The 20,406-nt window shown below is 32.5% G+C and overlaps 1 protein-coding gene across 1 annotated transcript in view; it reads right to left on the reverse strand.

Moving 5' to 3' along the window:
• LOC140437478 (succinate dehydrogenase [ubiquinone] flavoprotein subunit, mitochondrial-like) overlaps window positions 1–17,659 on the reverse strand; it is a 156,925-nt gene extending 139,266 nt beyond the window's left edge. The window contains exons 1-4 of the mRNA XM_072527028.1: window positions 17,529–17,659; window positions 13,677–13,854; window positions 6,788–7,016; window positions 2,645–2,818 (exon numbers count right to left, since the gene is read on the reverse strand). Of these exons, the coding sequence (XP_072383129.1) occupies window positions 2,645–2,818; window positions 6,788–7,016; window positions 13,677–13,854; window positions 17,529–17,618 (671 nt within the window). The 5' untranslated portion in view covers window positions 17,619–17,659. The remainder of the gene's footprint in view (window positions 1–2,644; window positions 2,819–6,787; window positions 7,017–13,676; window positions 13,855–17,528) is intronic.
• Between the last annotated feature and the right edge of the window lie 2,747 nt (window positions 17,660–20,406).

The raw sequence follows: 20,406 nt of genomic DNA on the forward strand, positions 1-20,406 counted from the left end.
ATAGGCCTCCTCCAAACGTCTCCAGTTCTCTCTATCTCTAGCTGCTGCAATCCAGTTTGTTTCTATTCTCCTTAGGTCGTCGGTCCATCGGGTGGGTAGTCTGCCTCGACTTCGCTTGTCGGCTCTTGGTCTTCACTCCAATAATCTCTTCATCCATCTTCCGTCTTCCATTCTAGCAACATGTCCAGCCCACCTCCACTTTTGTTTATTGATTCGCAGTATAATATCGTCTACGCCAGTTCGTCGGCGTATCTCCTCATTTCTCATTATATGGGATACTGCTCTCTATATATCCGAATATCCTTTGAAAAACTGAACAATTTGAATAATTTGGCTACGTATTTCTAATGGGCACACTATTTAGTAAAAAATTCATTTACACTGTTTTGCGAATAGATGTTTACTGTACATCTGTATAGAAGTAATATTCGTTGATAATAAATGAATGTGTTGAATACCATTTTTACTTTATTTTTCCAAAAATATTTATTAAAATATGGCCTAAATGAAACTTTAAATTGTCAATATCAAACCATAACTGTTACGTCATTTAACATGGTGACTTAGCTACCACCAAGACGTATAAGCTAACCGAAAACTAATATTTTTTATTTAATTAATTACAGAAAAATTTAATAGCGTTTAAACACCCGGCCTATAACAGACTGGCCTAATAAAATACTCACACCACGGGTCATTTCGGAACGTGCTTAGGGACAACCGGGCTTTTAGCGTTCTGTTCTGTTCAGACCAGCGTTATACGCCAGGATTTTCCCTCTTATAAAATATTGACGAAGACCATTTGCAGTAGTTATCCGATTACCGCTCATATATCTTTTTGGTTGATATTTTATTAATAATTACACCTACATATCGAAGAAAGAATATAAAATATTATTGCCAGTAAATCTGCTTTTGACTTGACGAAATTATATTTTATTGACTATTCGGAGTTTTGATTTTCTTTCACTAAGAAATAGTCAGATAATCTAAAAGAGACGGGCATTAGTCAGTGTAGAATAAAGTGCCCTAATATCGGATACTTTTTTTGAACAATAATATTAGTTTTAATACGTCAATTAATTTATGAATATTTTAGAGCCCACAACGAAGACTAGTAAATTAAATGAACCCTAAGTGTATAATGAATTAGAATTATGTACCCAAAAGCTGTGAATTTTCGAGTTTAATAAACAAATATTCAACTATCACTACATATGCCATTATTGAATAATCTATTATATAATGAACTTAAGTAACCTAAGATTAAATGATTGAAGGGTCTTAAGTCAAAGGCACTTAACTGAGTTAATACAAATTTTATGTCAGTTGAATATTGTTATTTTTACCCTTAAGTTAACGTTAATTGGTAAATGCTGCTCAGAGTTATCTGGTTTGATTAAATATATTTTCCTTAAAGGCTCTTTCAGGGTATTTTTAATTATTTTATATTATCTTTGTTAATTTATATAGTTTTAAATTACCTTTGTTTACCAATCCCATAAATTACTTGCCATAAGTGGTATTTCTCTTATAATGTTTTACCTATGTTTGGTTTAAGAACATTTAAAAAAGAGTATAAAAGTAAAAGAAAAGAAATAAAAGTTAAATGCCGCTTCATTCAGCAACGACAAACACAGACTCAGTAATTAATAGCACAATAGGTAAGTCGTGGATATATCACCTGTCTAAAGATAAATTACAGCACGAAGTCCAAAGGATCGACTTAGATTCCAAAGAAACCGTCGAAGAATTGAGATCAGGACCAAGAGAATTTTTCAAAGATCTTGGATAACTGACAGGAACGATTCCAAAAGTAAGCCTTTCAACGAATCTGAAACCGACATACTAACCCAGGAAATTTCAGTCCTTAGAAAACAATTGCAAGACCTAACAATAGCGAGACAAATGTCGTAGGTAGACACTAGTAGATTAAACCTAGTACGGTAGTGGAATACACACTTTAATAAAAAGCATTTTCGTACGTAGTAGACTTTATAAAAAGGTTAGACGAAAGGCTACCAGAATTGTTAGTAGGCCATACGTTACTATGGTACCGAACCGAAACAACAAGCAAAATTGGAAATGGTGGACTTGAATCTTCTGCGAAGATTTGCTGCAACTGGAGAAACAAATAAGAAAAAGAAAACAAAGGCAGAACAAGCCAGCGGATATATCACTTATATATTAAATTAGATGAGATCATTGAACAGAAATCAAGAACTGGAACGAATATATAAGAACATAATAGAAACTCTTATGCTAAAATTGATTGCACATAATCAAATGAAGTATTCTCAAATGAAGTCTTCCTAAGAACAGCCCTTAAAATATAGTACGAAAGTTATACCGATAATCGAGCTACAAGTCAAATTATCAACAAAGTTTTTTAAAACGTATTTGTGGTTTATTATGAAAAAGTATATTAATTAAAAACGATACACATATACTATTAATCTGGATAAAAGCGTTTTTATACGGTTGAACTTGGTGCAGATTCCACTGTTAAACAATAGTACAGGTTAAAACTTCCTTATGCATTGAAAAAACCAAGTATTTTAAATTAACCGACATTATAATTTATTACGATACAGTTTTCTACTTTAGGATTTCAATATCTATAAAATTCTGTATATAAAATTACCTGTGCAAAGTTCCGTCCTCTAAATTCCATGCTAATACTCCTAAACATTTATCATCTTTTGCTAAAAGATCCAATACGTAGTATTCTATAAAAAATTTAACATTCTGCCTTACTGCTTCGCCATAGAGAGCGTGCAGCATGTAGTGTCCTGTAGCGTCGGCAGCGGCACAAGTCCTATAAAAACGAAACACACAATAAGGTATTTATAACAGCATAAATGAACACATATATATTTTGGATATATAGAAAGATGAATCTAAAATCTACCGAAGAAAAATAAAAAGAGAAAATATGAACAATGAACTTCAAGAACTACAAGAACTAAATAAGCCAACAGATACAAGAAAATTTAACCAAAAACTGAACAAAATCAGAAAAGAATTCAAACCCATAATAACTATGTGGGAAATTAAGTAGGAATTACTGGACAGACTGTAGCATTTCAAATCACCTTGTATATGTTAAAACACCGAAAAAGTATTTTCAATTCTTTTGCATCGCTAGAATTGATAACAAACACATTTTAAAGTTTGTTTATATATCACGGACGCGTATTTCTTTGGTATTTTCTTTGATTGTTTCCGTATTTTCAATTCTTTTGCATCGCTAGAATTGATAACAAACACATTTTAAAGTTTGTTTATATATGACGGACGCGTATTTCTTTGGTATTTTCTTTGATTGTTTCCGCTTAATATTGCGCGTTAAATAAACATCCACTTAGATCGCTGAGAAAGTATTGCGGGGGAGAGAATTGCATCACTCTCAGTGGAGCCGCTGTCAAAGGCAGTTGGTTTCGGTGTTGGTCCGAATTTTCATCTGATTCGTAATGGTTTTTCCTTATTGTTTTTTTGTTATCGGAAGTAGTGAAGTTTGGTAGTATGTAGCAGTTGAATTGAAGCAGGTTTTGGAGAGATTTGATAGAGAACAAGCGCGGCGTGGGTAGTTTAAAGGAACCGGCAAATTTGTTAAAAAAAAGTAAATTATACTCGTATGTAATATGTCAGTTTTCGCAAGAGTAGTCACTGTTTTGTTTCGAGCCGTTTCTCATCTGAAGGATTTGTAAAACAGCGTTTCCAACAAATTTGAAAGATGCCCACATAGTTCTATTGCGCTTGAGTTTTTAAGAAGCCAAGTTTCAAAGGTTACGTCCCAGTGCCCAGCTTCCACCCTCATTTTGCTTGTCCCTGGTTGTCATTTCAGACTATCTTTGCAGTTTGGATATGCACTTGTTTGTGTTTGCAGTGAATCAACTGAAATCATAAAAAAACTTACTGGAGGCACATCGAAAAACACAAAGTCATGTCTACATAAAAAGAAGAAAAATATTATATGTATGGATATTTTGTTTTATCAATTTAACGTTGAATTTTAATTTATGCAATTTATCGACGTCGATTGCATAATTTATTGTCGAATACAACAAAAAATATCTTTTTTGAAAAATAATTCCGAATAATGTAGTATTCTCAAGAATAGAAAAAAAAAACAAGGAATATTATAATTGTCAATATTCGTCAAATAAGTTATTACTATGCCTTGAGAATACGTAAACATTTACTAATTTTTTTTTTGAACGTAATCACCTCAAATCTATTCATAAAATTTATCAGAAATATAAGCTACATTAATATAAAACAAATGGTTCGTATATATGATATCGTAAATTTATACTGATAAATAGTTCGTTTGGAGTTAAAGTAAACGTCCATAAATAAGTAAGGTACACTGAACTGAATAAGTTATAAATCACTTCTATACGATTTAGGTAAAAATTATCGGTACTCACAATACAGTAGGCAACAGGTGGACACAGGTAGTGATGTTCGTTATATATAGTTCGTTATAGAACACTCTCAATAAAGGCACTTGACACGTTGTCCTCGCAACAGGTTATTGGGACGGCAGGTACAGTAACGAATTACGGTATTTAATCCGTAATCTCTCAAATTGATTTGGATAGACGAAAAGAGAAGCCACCGGACAGGAACAGCACAGGTAGTAGTAAGTAGTAGAGATAAACGAAGAGACGAAGAGACGAAGATCGTAGAGATGAATGATCGTAGAGATAAATGAAGGCATCGAACAGCAAAGACGAATGATGGTAGAGATGAATGAACGTAGAGACGAATGATCGGCAAACAGAAGTGACTTCGTTCCTTCGAAATGGAACTCTGTTTGACAAAAGAGAAAATAGTTAATATAGGAATCACTGTGTGAAGATAAATATAGATAAGAGTGAATTGAATATACACTTGTCGCCGTTTGATTGAGACAAACCGCTTGCCACAGAAACCAACTCGAAAATGAATTCGAATTCAGTTCTTAGGCAAGCTAAAGATAAAAAGGAGTGGGAGTATTGGCTGAAGAGTGTCACGTAAAAATGATATTTAAATGGCAAGGCTAGTGGGGTCGTTTTTTTAACCTAATCACTATCTTGCGACAGGAATTATACTTTCACTGAAAACCAACTCTTCTGCTTTTCTGAGAAGGTAGATCGGGTATTTCACAATAGACACTGATTCCTTTGTTACTTGTGTTACGATAAATATATTATTCATATTTAACTGTAAACATCTTTTTCTAACAATTATTTTTTTAGCAGGTAATACCCAAACGGGTCCCCTCTTATACCTGTGATTGGACTTCTCCAGAAAAGTGTCAAATAAATTCGTTGGCGACCGAAGATCAAAGAAGCTTTGAGACAATTCAAGCGTCAACACAGGTCAACATCCATGGGCTTCGAGAGATTCCAGACTAACGGCTTTTTGATATATATATATATATATATATATATATATATATATATATATATATATATATATATATATATATAGCGGAATTTTAATTGTTGAAGGCAGTCTGAAAAATATAACCGGGTCGAGTTTCGAATTGTAACGCGGAAATAAATATTGTAAATAAATAATATAAATTAAAGTAGTTGTGATAAGTGTAAGAATATTGTATATATAAATTAAATAAAGACTTTAATAAACTAAGTGTTAGAATATTTTATAATAAATAAAGTTAATAAATTAGACTAATAAACTCAGTAAACTAAGAAAGATTTATATTTAGTAAAGGATAGATAAAAAGAACAGGGAACATTTGGTGAAATATTTCATTGTTAAAAAAAGTGTAACAAATCGCTCGTTGCTGTTGGGTTATTTTTAAGACTTTTTACAAAATATATAGACATAGGCAGCGAGAAAGTAATTTTCAAAGGGGAATAATTTAAAGAAATATTAAACATGTTTCATATATACTATAATTCTGACAGCATTTTCAATATTCGTAACGTCACTTCTTGTAAAGCCACGTTTTTGATTATACGCATGTAGGAAGCGTAAAAAAATTTAGCTAAGTTCAATAGTAATTCTATTTCATTTTATCCTTGCCATCTGATATTTGTTTCATTGTAATTTTGTAAAATGGCAAGTTAAACCCCCTTTAATGTTTCTCTAATACATGCTGTTGTTGTATTTTAGTTTATTGGGTGTATTGGAGATTTTATTGGCTGTATTATAAAGTTTTATTGGCTGTATTACCACTTTATTGGTATTATTGTAGAAATTTTTGACTCTATAGAAAACTTTATTGGAGATTTTATGAAAATTTCTGAATATTGTATGGAATAATATGGAATGACATGCTCTAGAGGACCTAACTGCAGCTGTCAGGAGAGCCTAACTACCTAATTGGGAGGCCACAGATATTTAGTAGGAAGCAGCCATCGATGCCATAAGTATCGTCCAAATTTATTTACTGTTAAGCATTGGCGGGGTTGTTTTTTGATACTTAAACATTGTTTTTTTTTTATTTTTAATAAATATGATTAGTTAAGTAATTGTTTTATTTGCCATCAGCTAAGGGTTCATGGTTTAATTCATAGTTTAAAACAAGACGAATTCACACTTGAAAGACTGAGCTAGGCGAAGCATAGACGATAAGCTTCCATGGTTGATTGAAGTATTATTTTTATAATAGTATTTCAATTCTCTTTGGTAGTCTTATCGTTATAGATGAAGAATAGGAACTTTATAACCACAATGAAAAACTGGCAAAAAAGAAAGGAAATAAATAAAGCTAGATGATAATAATAAAAAACAAAACGGGAATAAATTAAAATGTAAAATTCTTTACCTATGAGCCTGGCCGCCTTCTCCATACTTTAAAGTCTGTCCTCCAAATGCCCTTTGGTAAATTCGACCGTCTTTGTTTCTTGAAAAAGGCATGCCAATGTTTTCTAATTCTAGGACAGCTCTAGGGGCATCTTTGGTCATGTAGTGGATAGCACTTTGATCTCCGAGCCAATCAGAACCTTTTACGGTGTCGTAAAAGTGCCACTTCCAACAATCATCCTCGAAGTGACCTAAGATTACAAATAGAGAAAATAAATAATCTTGAAAAAAAAAATATAATAAAATAATGTGCAGATCGTAATATAACGCTTTTATATATCATTAAAAATAAAACGTGTAAATATAACAATTAACGAGTTGACAAAAATTTACTTATTACATTAAAATATTAAGGATATTACAACTAAGGTTAACCAACCAAGGAAATAAGTGAATGCTTGAGGCTGGGTTGCATCCACACCTCAGTGCTGTTTGATATATATGTGGAAAACATCGTTTAACTGGTATATCAGAATGAAAAATTTATAAAAATCCTTATAAATTATCTACGATATGCTTTTTCTTAAGAAGGAATACAAATCTGGTACCAAGAGAAACTACAAAAGCCGGATGCAACAAAATAGCATTAGTTCATAAATATATATACTACATAAAATCCAAATTTCCAGGGTAACCAAATCGCTAAAACGTAAAGAAGAATCACTTTAGCATGGTCTGAATATCGAGCTCTATCAGACATCTTCAAATGCAATATGCTAAGTTATTTGAAAAATAAGACGTTCGACCAATGTACGCTTCCAGACATGACTTACGGCGTGAAAACACTTTCTCTGACCCGGGCCAGAATAATCAAATTCAGAGTGGCCCAAAGGAGAATTAAAAGATCATTACTCGAATATCTCAGAAACAGGATTAGAAACGAGGAAATAAGAAGAAGGACAGATGCCATAGAGCAGGCCATGAGAATGAATGACGGGTGTTTGACTCAAAAAATTACGGTGTCGAGATCACGAGCAGATGGAAGAATCAGGGGTACACAACCTATACAATGGATACACGACGTCAAACAAATCGATGGGAATTGGCTGCGAAAAGCTGAAGACCAACACAACAGGAAGAAATTAGTGGATGCCAATGTTTATTTTGGATACAGAATGCTGGTTAACAATGATGATGCTTTTTCTTCTTCTATTCTCAGACAAGACATGAAAATATCTGGGCACTTGGGAGTAAGACTATTATGTTGCACCATTGCCTTTCATTAAACTACCAAAAAGTCTTGTACTTTCGACTTTTGACGAAAGCTACCAGGTTTCTTCTGTGAATCCACTATCGTTTAAAGCTTGATAAATATATGATCGGATTTCGTCTTCACGTCGTCTGATTTTGCTTATTACATTAACGTGGTTGTAAACTACTGTCTTATGACAATTTTTTGGTACTATATTAATTTATGTAACTTATCCACAATTTTAATAATTATAGTTTATTTCAATAAGATACAACAGCTAAAATTGTGTGGTTTATTTCCATAAAATGTAGCAGTTAATACTCCGTTAACATCCCATTTTCGGTTTTCACTATCCAAACTAAGAAGTAATGACAACCATAAAATCTTGAAAGTTACAATACTCAGCACACATTACGCGAAAAAAATCCAGATATGCACCCCTATAAGCCATCCTGCGAAGAAAAATCTTTGGAAAACGAGGTCCAGGAAAGAGAAGGACATCCTTTTTAAAGAACCCTAGAATCTGGTTTAATACAAGATCTGTGAAGCTTTACCGCACTGCTGCTAAGAAAAAGATTGCCATGATGACCACCAGCATTCGACACGAATAGGCACATCAAAAAGAAAAAGGTTTTCGTTACCACAAGTTTACATTTTCTGATAGAAATAATCTGGCATTGTAAATAGCTATTGCTTGCTGTTGAGGATTTTGCAAATGTCTTATTATTGTTTCGATAGACTAATCTATATTAAGATTACACATTCAGAACATTTTTATCGTCTCTGATTCAGTCTTACTTTTAACTGAAGGTTTGCAGATGTTGACAGATGCCCTCTTCTATTCTTTGATTTTATGAAGCTCAGATGCCTTATGTATGTGTATTTGTATTTTTTTCCTCCTACGCCTACCTATCCTAGTTTTCATATAACCTTTTCTAATTATTTCGCGTGACAGGTCCAGCGCAATGCCAACTCGTAGAGTCCCATGTACTACTATGTGACTACCTTTTCATGTTTCTTTCTTAACTCTTCGGGTTGATACCCTACTAGTTAGTCTCTGGGTTTTCTGAGCCTAGCCGGTCTATTTTTATCGTAGATCGATGTTTCTTAGATTTTTATTCGGATGATTTCTTAGTTCGTTGAAGATTCCATACACTTTTTCATTCATTTTATCCAGGATCCTTGCCTCTTTGGTATCTCGGTATAAAAACCTTTCGGATAAGTATAAAAGAATGTTCAGAGCCTTCCTTATAATGTAGTTTTGGGCTACTTGGATTTCCTTTCTGTTGGTTTTATCCCATATGGTTTAGTCCCAAGCTACTTATCCATATGTTATGGCGGGTATGATGGTACTGTTTGCTATTCTTAACTTCGTTTTTAGCTTCAACTGGCTATTTCTTTCAATAAGAGATATTAACATGTTTTTTAATATCTTGCTCTTAGTAATACTGTTTTTAATTAATGGTGTGTATGGCATTCTTTGGTCCATACTCCTAAATATTTTACTTGGTTGGATCATTCTCTCTATGTGTTGCGGTTCATCACTTGGCGATCTGAACATCCGAATCTTTGTTGGAACATGACTGCCTATGACGTTTCTGGGTTTACTGCGTTTTAAGGTGAATGCAATTAAATACAAGTTTTGGTACACATTTGATAACATTACTTACAGGTAACTATTACAAATTTCACACTATAATATTGTCAAATCTCTTTATTTGGTTACAATTAATTGGACAAAACTGTTAAAATAAATGAACCTCAACAAATTAATGTAATTCCCTGATGTACATCTATGACCTGTGTATTTATATCATCATCCATTCTTCTAAACAATATCAGGTAGAAGAGGTTTTACGGTATATGAAAGATGTGCAGAAATGTTTATTTAAATATTCGACAAAACAGGAGCTAAAGCTGAAATATTGGCCATTGTAGGGGAAGCACAGGTACTAAAATATGCATATCAAATTAGTTTCTTTTCTGAGAAGTTGCTCTATCCTACTCTTGAAATATAGTATAGCCAACTTTGTTCGATTTCTTCGAAGGTTGTCTACATTTCTCCATGGATCCAACGCTGCGACTTATGTTTGTTTGTATTTGTTTGTTTGTTTGTTGTTAGTTTGTACTGTTATGTTTGTAGTGCCTGATCAACACACCGTAAGTTTATTGAATTAAAATGGGTAAGAAGAAGAAGTATATAATGAAATGGCAATTTTTGGAATACCTATTAAAATCTTTGTTGATAAATAACACTTTATATTTTCAACACACTGTAAATTAAAACCATTATATTCAATCATTATTTCTCTTCCCAATAACGTCCTATGCGGTCCTTCAATAGTCAACTCCAATTTAAATGAACAATGGTTAAACCATCTGTTTTGGACAGCTTCTATTTTAACAATGTTATTAAGACTAAGACAGATAATGAATGACTAATTCATTGGTGGAATGGCAAAACAATGAATTGTCAAACGATTAATGCGGTATAAGAAACATCTATTTATAGGAGACCGTCAACAAGAAATAAAAAAAATACAAAAATAATGAGAATGTCATTTGCGCATTAAAAATAGTTTTTAATATATAAAAAATAACCAGTTTTTTCTTTGAAAGGAGAAATACCTCTCTTCGGACAATAAATAAAGAAAAAATTTATAAAATACGTTTCTAAATATTCAATTTTTTTGTATACGAGGAGCACTTTTTATATTTTTAGTCTAATAATAAAAAATAACAATTAAACATTGAAAATAACTGTCCTGTTTTTCAAAATATTTTCCTTTGTCATATATACAGGGTTGATGTAACGTATGCTACCAACTAAATATCTTCGAAACAGCAGAGGCAATATTCATTAAACTTTGCGTGCCAATACAATAACACATAACGCATCTGACGCCATTTTTTTTTGTTACCACTCTACTTCCGGTTTCACCGGAAATACACTCAACTTATTGAATTTAAAAGGGACACCCTGTATATTTTTAATATTTTAAATTCAATAAATTCATATTCCTAATAATTGATACATACCTAGTTTAGTAGAAAAAAATATTAAAAAAAGCCAATTAAAAAGGTAAATTAATTTACTAAGACCAATGTGAATAGGGTAGCTGAGATGCAAAACTCGCTCGTTACCCTTAAACAAGTTTTTCAGGAAATGTAAAAAACTTATTGTGTGTGACTAATTAACTTAAGTCAAATGAATTCTTCTTCTTGTAAAATATCATCCTGGTCTCGATAAAGAAAGTAAGAACTAAAAAATCACATGCAACATTTTAATAGAAAAATATTAGATTAATAGTTAAAACGAACGAGTTTTACAACGAAGCATTGCATTAAAACACTTTTGCTGTGAACCAACTGGCAACAAACAACATGGATCGTAATAGTTGTAACCCAACCAAATAAAAAATAGTATAGTAGACAGTTTTTGAAATATTTTGTATTTATAGAACTTGTACACAACAATATTATTTATTAAAAAAACGTAATAATAATTTTATTATTATTAAGGTCAAAAAAATGTTTAATAAGAGAGCCCATTAGCTTCTCTTATTATTTCAATGTGCTCTTCCCCATTGCTTTCTTCTACTCCTTCAAAATTATTATCCACAATGGCGACATAGAACTGCAAATTGTCGTAGGTTCTCCAGTTCTCACAAGTGTTAAAGAAGATGTTCTACATCCTTAATTTTTTCTTTTGCAACCATGACGTTGTTTGGAAGTAGAGCTGGAATCTTCTTCTTCCTATGCCGTCTATTTTTAAAAGTTTCTCTGTCTTTTGCAACGTGGAATAATTCGTCTGCAGTCATGTTTGTCCAGTCTCGAATATTTCGCAGCCATGACTTCCTCTTTCTACCTATTCCCTTTTTGCCATCGACTCTACCCTGCATGATGACCTACAGAAGACTATATTTATCATTGTATGTGACCAAGCTGGAATAATCAGATTAATTTTCTTTCCCTTTTTTAAGATTGTTTTCTGGATGCCTAAATGGCACCTGTCATTAATTTCAACCTGCATAGTCACAATCTTTTGATTAGTTTTTTCTATGAATATTCTTTTGGAAGCAGAAAATTTTAAGTAGAGTTGGCTTGGAAGTTTTACAACTGTAGCAACTGCACAAAGGTCCCTATTTCTAATATGGTAGTATAAAATCGAAGCCATTTCATTAGACCCTTTATATCTTTGTTGTTCACACCATGTATCAGCATACACCGAACCAGGATTTTGAACAATTGTAGAATTTCCCTCACAGATGGTAAAATTGTAGAAGTACAGTTACTGCTATAATAGGCAGCTTGGTCTGGAACACCTGGCAACACAAGGTTCTTTTGACAATCAAAAGAAAGTTTAAGTGCAGAAAGCCCGTTGTCTTTTTTCAGCATAGAATAAAAAGTTTTTGCCTTTTTATGAACCGCATGTTCAGCCATAACTTCAACCTTCCTGGATCTGCAGGTATCGTTTTTATTTGGCATTTCAGACGAATGCATTGCAAACAAGCATCTATTGCTAGAGTCTTGAAACTAATATTAAAATAATAGTTGAAAATATACAAAAAGTAAGAATACTTCACCTGCAGGTTGTCAATTACGGATTGGTTGTACTGTTTCCAGAGTTTTTTTGCTGTGCAATCACTTGGGAGATAGTGTTTGCTTCTTTTCTCCCTTGTATAGTGAGACTCCACAAACTGTAGTTATTTTAAGACATTTTAAACAGCCTCGTTTTTACCTTTAAATTTTTAGTTTTTTTGTCACCTCCCCTTCGTTCTCTTGGAGACTGGAATTCACTTGGAGACTGAAATATTTTAAACGCGGTATTTAGAAATACCCAAAATTGTAAAGATGAAGTCTCTTCTCAGAAGTCACGATTTACCACTTAGTATCAAAATCTCTATCATCAGATGTTATGTATGTTCTACATTATTATACGGATTAGAGGCATGCGTGCTCTCTGAAGCTTCTTTAGGAAAGCTCGAGGCCTTCCGGATATGGTATTTCAGGAGCATCTTACAAATTTCATGTGTGGATCATGTAACTAATATTGAGGTCCTATGTAGAATGGGCAAGGAATGCGAGATCACTAACACAATCAAAGAGCGCAAATTAGAATATCTTGGTCATGTTATGAAAAATGAACACAGATATAGCTTATTGCAGCTTATTCTTTGGAAAGAGAGGACCACGAAGAAAAAGAATATCTTGGCTTCAAAACCTAAGGAAATGGTTCAACACGTCTACAACGGTACTATTCCGAATAGCTACAAGTAAAGTTAGGATAGCTATGCTGATCGCCAACATCCGGAATGGAGAGGCACCTTAAGAAGAAGAAGAAATTTCTTTAGTGTTGCTGGTTATTTCGCTGTTTCTATTTCCGCACAGATTAGTTAGTTTTTGGTTTTTATCCAAGTGGTGGTTTATTTGTTTGTTAAATTTATATGCATTCCGTACATTCCGAGCAGTTGAATACAAACTCAAACACGAAGATCAGCAAAAAGAGCAAACAAAAAATGGAAAAACCTTTGACAAAACAATGCTTTATGGGTGGATGGATTACTTTGGAAACAATAGGTTAAAATAAAGGTATAAATATAATGAAGGACTGCCGTTAAAAATCAACTGGAATTAAAATATACATAACAAATCTTACTTAAAGCTGCGTTCACCCCTCCTTGTGCTGCAATAGTATGTGACCGTGTCGGAAACATTTTCGTAATACAAGCTGTTTTGAAACCATGTTGGACTAACGCTGATGCAGCTCTTAGACCTGCTCCACCTGCTCCAACTACTACGGCGTCATAATGGTGATTGATTATCGGGAATTTGGACTAAAAAATAAGAATAAAAGCATTTTAAGTTTACAGTATGATCTATGGCACACTTTCTGTTTCGATTTACACATTTTCGTTTGAAAATCGACTTATTCCCAATCTTACGAAAGGTAGTAAAATTATTCAGTCATTTTAGTAATTCGCTTATGTTAATCTTTACTTTAAATGATGCGTGGTAGATAGGCGTATCTACACCAATCTGTGATTATATTTTGTTTATTTATTAATTGTCGTTTCTTCGGCCACTTTTACATGTACAGTCCTTCGACCCAGAAAAAAACGCAAAAAGAAAGGAAACAGCTCTAATCGATTATGGATTCCATAACTTTCTAATTTAAATTTTCTGCATATTTTGTAGCTATTCACCGTTACGTCGGTTGTAGCAAGATAACCGTTTCTAAATACATGCACCAAATTACTAACGTCTACATGACCTAAAATGTATATTTACTTGATCGTTTCTCTATGTAAACGATTTTTCATTCTCAAACCGCTTTTGCTTTTCGGAGCTTAAAGTAAACTTCAAATGCATCTTTTTTAACGAAATCGAGAGGTACAAATAGGTTCAAAAGCAAACTGTTAATACTATACGCTTTGTATTTACTCAACCAATATGCGACTGGATAAATCTCTGGGTACAGCTTCTATTTAGTTTGAATTCAGTAGTTGCCTAACGCAATAGTAAAATTCAAATGTAGATAAATCTTTGGAATTTGTCATTAGAATATTAGAATTAGAAATAAAAAAATATGATGTGTAAACTTGCAGAAACGTCGTCAAAATAATGGTTTTTCTATCTAAAAGCCAAAGGTATTCAATGCGTCAAACGCACAGAATTTATTTATACATAAACCACATTCATATATGTATGTATAATAGAATTCTTTATATTAATTCATAGAATTCTTTGAGCACGATAAAATTATTGTTGAGCATATAAAGGAAACTATTCCATGACTGGTTACCTTTATAGAATAATTCTTGCGGCGTCACCACCGTTTCTGTCATTTTGTCTACAGAGTCGTTAATTTTATAATTTCGGTTAGCTCTAACATGTGTGTGCATTAGTAGTTTTGCTGATAAACATTAATATTTTTTATTTTAAACAATATATTATTCGTTAACATCATGTCTGATATTTCTGATGCAAGTAGTAAAAGTATTAAATTGGGAAGAGAAGGTAATAATTTGATTATTTTTCTGTTTTGAAATTTGCTTCTGAAAATCTAACTTTTTCAAACAATTTGATGTTTAATGATGGTTTTTTGTAGGTTTAAATTTAAATGCACCAAGAAATTCTCTGGAGAGGACAAGGAATCAATTTTTGAAACGCTCTATTCAGGCAAACCAAAGAATGAAGAAGATACTTTTTTAATAAGTCTTCTTGATGCTAAAGAAATTAAGAGACGCAGATCAAGGAATCTAGAACCTAAAAAAGAATGCCGAAGCAATTTTGTGTTTCATGTATTAAATGGACAAGACCGTGTTCAGGTATGCAAAAAAGCATTTCTCAGTTTGTATGCATTGTCGGCAAAAGCAGTTTTTCGTTTAATATCGCTCCTAATAAATGGTGATGACCCACTAATAGACGAGGTCGACATCTTAAACATGGTAATGCTTTACATGATTCTGTTATTTTAAAGATAAATGAGCACAAAAGAATTTTTCCAAAAAAACAAACTCATTATGGTAGCAAGCCTCTTACCCACCTTGATTCCTCTCTAACCGTAAAAAAGATGTACGAAATGTTTTGCATTGAAAATAAAGATTTGACGAAACTTGTTGAATATGAGTATTACTTGAAACATTTCAATGAAAATTTTGGATATAGGTTTGGTAGACCGCAGGTGGACGTATGCCTGACATGCGAGGAACTAGGAGTCTTTTATTGTTACCTGTATTGTTATCTTTTATTGTTACTCCTATCATTGACCGCTCCATCCTTCTTTGAACTACTCTTAGTTTAAAAGCATTGTTTTTTGTAAGGGGAGTATTTACAAAGTACATGTATTTATCAACAAGTTCTGTCTTTATGAATTTTTAAATTCTTACTGGGCACGAGCTTCGTCATGTATTTTGTTTTGGGGATATTTATTTTTAAACCGATTTTTCTGTACACTCTTTCCAATTCTTGTAACATGGTGTTGATTTCGCTTAGATCATCTACTATCAAAATTATATCATCAGCATAACTCAGATGGTGCAGTCTTTCCCCGTTGACAGTTATACCTTTATAATCCCAATCAAGGGCTTTTAAAGCACGTTTTAGGGCTGTTATAAAAAGCTTTGGTGATAGTGTATCATCCAGTCTGACATCTCTTTGAATTTTTATTTCTTTACTGTTTTCGTGTTACTTTATAACGTTTTTCGCATTTCTATAAATAGTTTATACTAATCTGGAAATCGGCCGTGAATGCAACTTTCATTTAAGGCTTCAATTATACTATATAGTTCTACCGAGGCAAACGCTTTGTGGAAATCTATAAAAACTAATACCATATGTGTTGTATTCTATGAATTTTTCATTGAGTTGTTTTATCGTTTGTAGATGGTCGTTGGTGGCAAATTTTGATCGAAATCCCGCTTGCTCTGTGGTTTGGTACAGGTCTAGTTTTTTCTCCAGTCTCGTTGTTATGATTTTTGTGAAGCGTTTGTACATATAACTTCACAGGCTAATGAGCCGATAATTTTCTAGGTCAATTTTATCTCCTTTTATGTAGCAGAATCGTTACTGCCTTATTTCATTTAGACGGTATCGACTTCTCATAATCGTAAATTAAAAAGTTCTTGTATTTTGATGATCAGAGTCTCGCCTCCGTTCTTGATTTATTCAATAACTAGTCCATCATCTCCTGGTGATTTATTTTCTTTCAAGATATATCCACCAGTCAGCATAAATATGTCTGTGTTTTCTGTCTGCAAGTCTTTGTTTGACACTACAAGTTTTATATTTATTAAGAACTAACTCATCAGATCATTTAGATATACCGCTTACCAAAAAGCAACTCACAGCGACAGATACCTAAACACCTTTTTACAGCATCACCTTTCAGAAATAGATATAAACGATTCTCATCATAACAAGATCTATGTGACTTAGAGGTAATTACAAGCAGAAAAATTAAACATGATAAAAGGTATGCTTAGAAGGAAAGGTTATAGTCAATAAACAACTAGGAAAGCTACAGAACCTCGTGAAAAAGGCCAGTAGACAAAATTGCAATAATATACAATTAAAACCATCTTACCTAGATTAAAGAAACTACAGATTACAGACATAATTGGATTGCTTTTACCCAAAAACGATATCTCCGCAGCATACAAGTCCCTAAAAATAAATATAAATATCCCAAAGCAAAGACGCGATCCGTAAAGAGCATGTCTGCCTTAAACCCTTGTTTTTATCTTCTAGGGAAAAATACATAAGTAATAGCAAGAATACATGAAAAAGTGTCTATGGTAAGGTCTCATATGGTATAAATGATTATTACAACACAACGCTATCTTGGAAGAAGTTTTCATCATAAATTTTAATGTTTGAATTATGTTAACCATAACTTTAACATAGCCAATCGTTTGCCTGAACACTGTAGGTACTGGTTTGTAAGAAACTATGGTTCTAAAATTAAGTTTGTTGGTAGCGGTCTTCCAAGGTAGCAGAATTATCTTACCTTACAAGCGGGCTTTTTGGAATAACTACGAAATATTTTTAAATAAGATTTACTTCCAAACGTTTTTCTAACCAGTTTCATAAAATTCATCTTTATCTTTTTAAATGTGACGTTTTTATGACAAAATACAACTGTCATCAGAGCATGTAGAAAGTAGATATAAGTAAATACCTACCTATTTTCGCAGTGTGACTAAGTATTTAATTTGAACGAAATTATTAACACGTAAAGACGTAGGTACGGGCTAGTCATGAGAAAGTTTTATAGGCTGGAATTGGCGGTAACATGTGTCCTTTTTTACTTGACTTGATCAAACATCAGCTGGCCTAAGTTTTAACAGATCATTATTGTTTATGTATATATTGTAATCTATTATGATGCAGATATTCCAAATATTTAATTGCTCAACAAAAAACAGAAGGGACACGCTGATTACTCCGCCTATGGATGTTCAACTATAAATACCACCATTAATACCTGGTAAAAACAAATATACTAACCCAAATGTGTGGTGATAATAAACTGGATTCGATATTTAATTCGATATTTCATTCGATACTCGATTCAATAATCGATTCGATATTCGATTAGATAATTGATTTAATATTTGAGTAGATCATCCATTCGATAATCTATTCGATTTGATAATCGATTCGATAATTCATTCAATAATCGATTTGAAAATCGATTCGATAATCCATTTAATAATCAATTCTATAATTGACTCGATAATCGATTTGATTCGATAATTGATTCGATTCATCGATTTGATTCGATCATCGCTTCGATTCGATATTTGATTCGATATTTGATATAATAATCGATTCGATTAGATAATAAATTCAATTCGATTATCAATTCAATAATCGATTAATATTCTATTTGAATCGATAATCGATTCGGTTCGATAATCGATTCGATTCGATAATCGGTTTGATTCTTTTCGATAATCGATTTGATTTAATAATCGATTTGATAATCGGTTTGATTCGATAATCTGTTCAATTTGATTCGATAATCAATTCGATTTGATTCGATAATCGATTCTATTCCATAATCGATAATCGATTCAATTGGAACATCAATTCGATTTGATTGGATTCGATAATCGATTTGATTCGATAACCGATTCGATTCGATTCGATAATTAATTCGATTCGATTTGATAATCGATTCGATTCCATAATCGATTTTATTTTATTTCATTTTACTTTATTTTATTTTATTTGGAAGCTGTGTTTTCACTGATGAAATAAAAGCTTTTAATAGTGGGAGAAAATAGATAGGTAAGAAAAGTTTCTAAAAGGCATTCAACCCAACCTGTAAGTGTAATAGTAAACTTCGGATATGTATCTTTTTTATAATTGTTTTGGCATAAAACAATCGTTTTGCTTGATTAGAAGTTCAATTTAATAAAGTAAGTCCCGAACTTCATTATTTATGATTAAAATCATAAATAAAGCCAACAAGTGAGATCTTTCAAAATTTTCTTAACTTTAGTTGCAGAATAAATGACAAACAGAATGCGCACTCTCAGATTTGTGAGAGAGGGCACGCTGAGGACACCGATCGTGAAAGGACCGTGAAAGGACACTGCCTTTGAAGTGTGTCAGCACGCGATCGCCATATTTCATGCTACGGAAACCACAGCCACCTAAAGCTTACAAGCCGTGAAATAAAAATGGCAACGCCGCATCAGCTGTTAGAAGTAGTCCGCATAGATAAAGAATATATCACAGTACTGTGAATATATATTACTGAATAGATAGGAAACTGTGTAGGTTATTTCTGGACAATGCGCCATCTGGCGGCCTTAGGAAAGCAACATCTTTTTAAAAAATCTTCTCGTAATTCTTCAAATATAAAGATTAATATTGAGGGTTTGATTACAAAAATAAAACAAACGTTGGTTCTTTTTCTACTTTATTTTCTTTTTTACGTTTTTATATAAACATTAATTACATGTATTTTAATGTAGTTGGTTAAACAGTGGCTATTCTGTAGTTTCTATAAATTACAACACAGAAACAGAGAAGGAATAGCATCACATTTCAAGGTGGACTTATATCTCAATCCAACATAGCGGGCTTCTGGTCCAAAATGAATTGTGCAAGTCTTCTATGCCAATTTTGTTAATCCAAATATCATAAAGCTAAAAAATAAATAGTTTGTTTTTAATATTTTCTGTGAAATAATGTTACATAGTATATTTCTAGAGGTGCTTTACAAAAGGACAAATAAAGAAAAGTTTTGTAGAAAAAGTTCTTGAAACATTGAAGAATTGCCACATTTTTAATGGCGATAATTTTAATTCCTAAAAAACTTTTACCTAATTCTATATCGGCAACAATTCTAATACACATCATAACGTGAAAGAAAGAAGTTTGGGACAACATCGGACATTTTAAGGCAATTATTAAAAAATAAAAATCTTATATCAGCATTTTCTACTTACCGCCCTATCTTTTGGAAAAATATCCATTTGAGCATCCTTATTGTAATTATTACAACCATTAACGCAACAGTTAAAAACCGTAATTATTTAAATATGATGGCAAAAAAGCAAACAATTATTTAATCGCAAATAATACAACTCGAAACCACAATAAAAATGGCGTACTTGTTTTGTTGGTTGCGGTATTGCGCAGTCCCGAAGCTTTGCTATGAATGCTACGCCCTCTGGTGTCCTTAGGAAATACAAATTTCAGAGGACTGTCACTCCCATAAGAGATACCCGGGCATGGTAGTCCGACTGTAAAGAGCCCAACAAAATAATAAATAAAAGAGGAACATCATAATATTCGCTATAAAGTTAGAATTAAGTAAAAAAATCGTACAAAATAGTCTGATAAGGTACATATATATCACATCTATTAAA

Source organism: Diabrotica undecimpunctata, chromosome 3 (genome assembly GCF_040954645.1).
Source record: "Diabrotica undecimpunctata isolate CICGRU chromosome 3, icDiaUnde3, whole genome shotgun sequence".
Classification (NCBI taxonomy): Eukaryota; Metazoa; Arthropoda; class Insecta; order Coleoptera; family Chrysomelidae; genus Diabrotica; species Diabrotica undecimpunctata.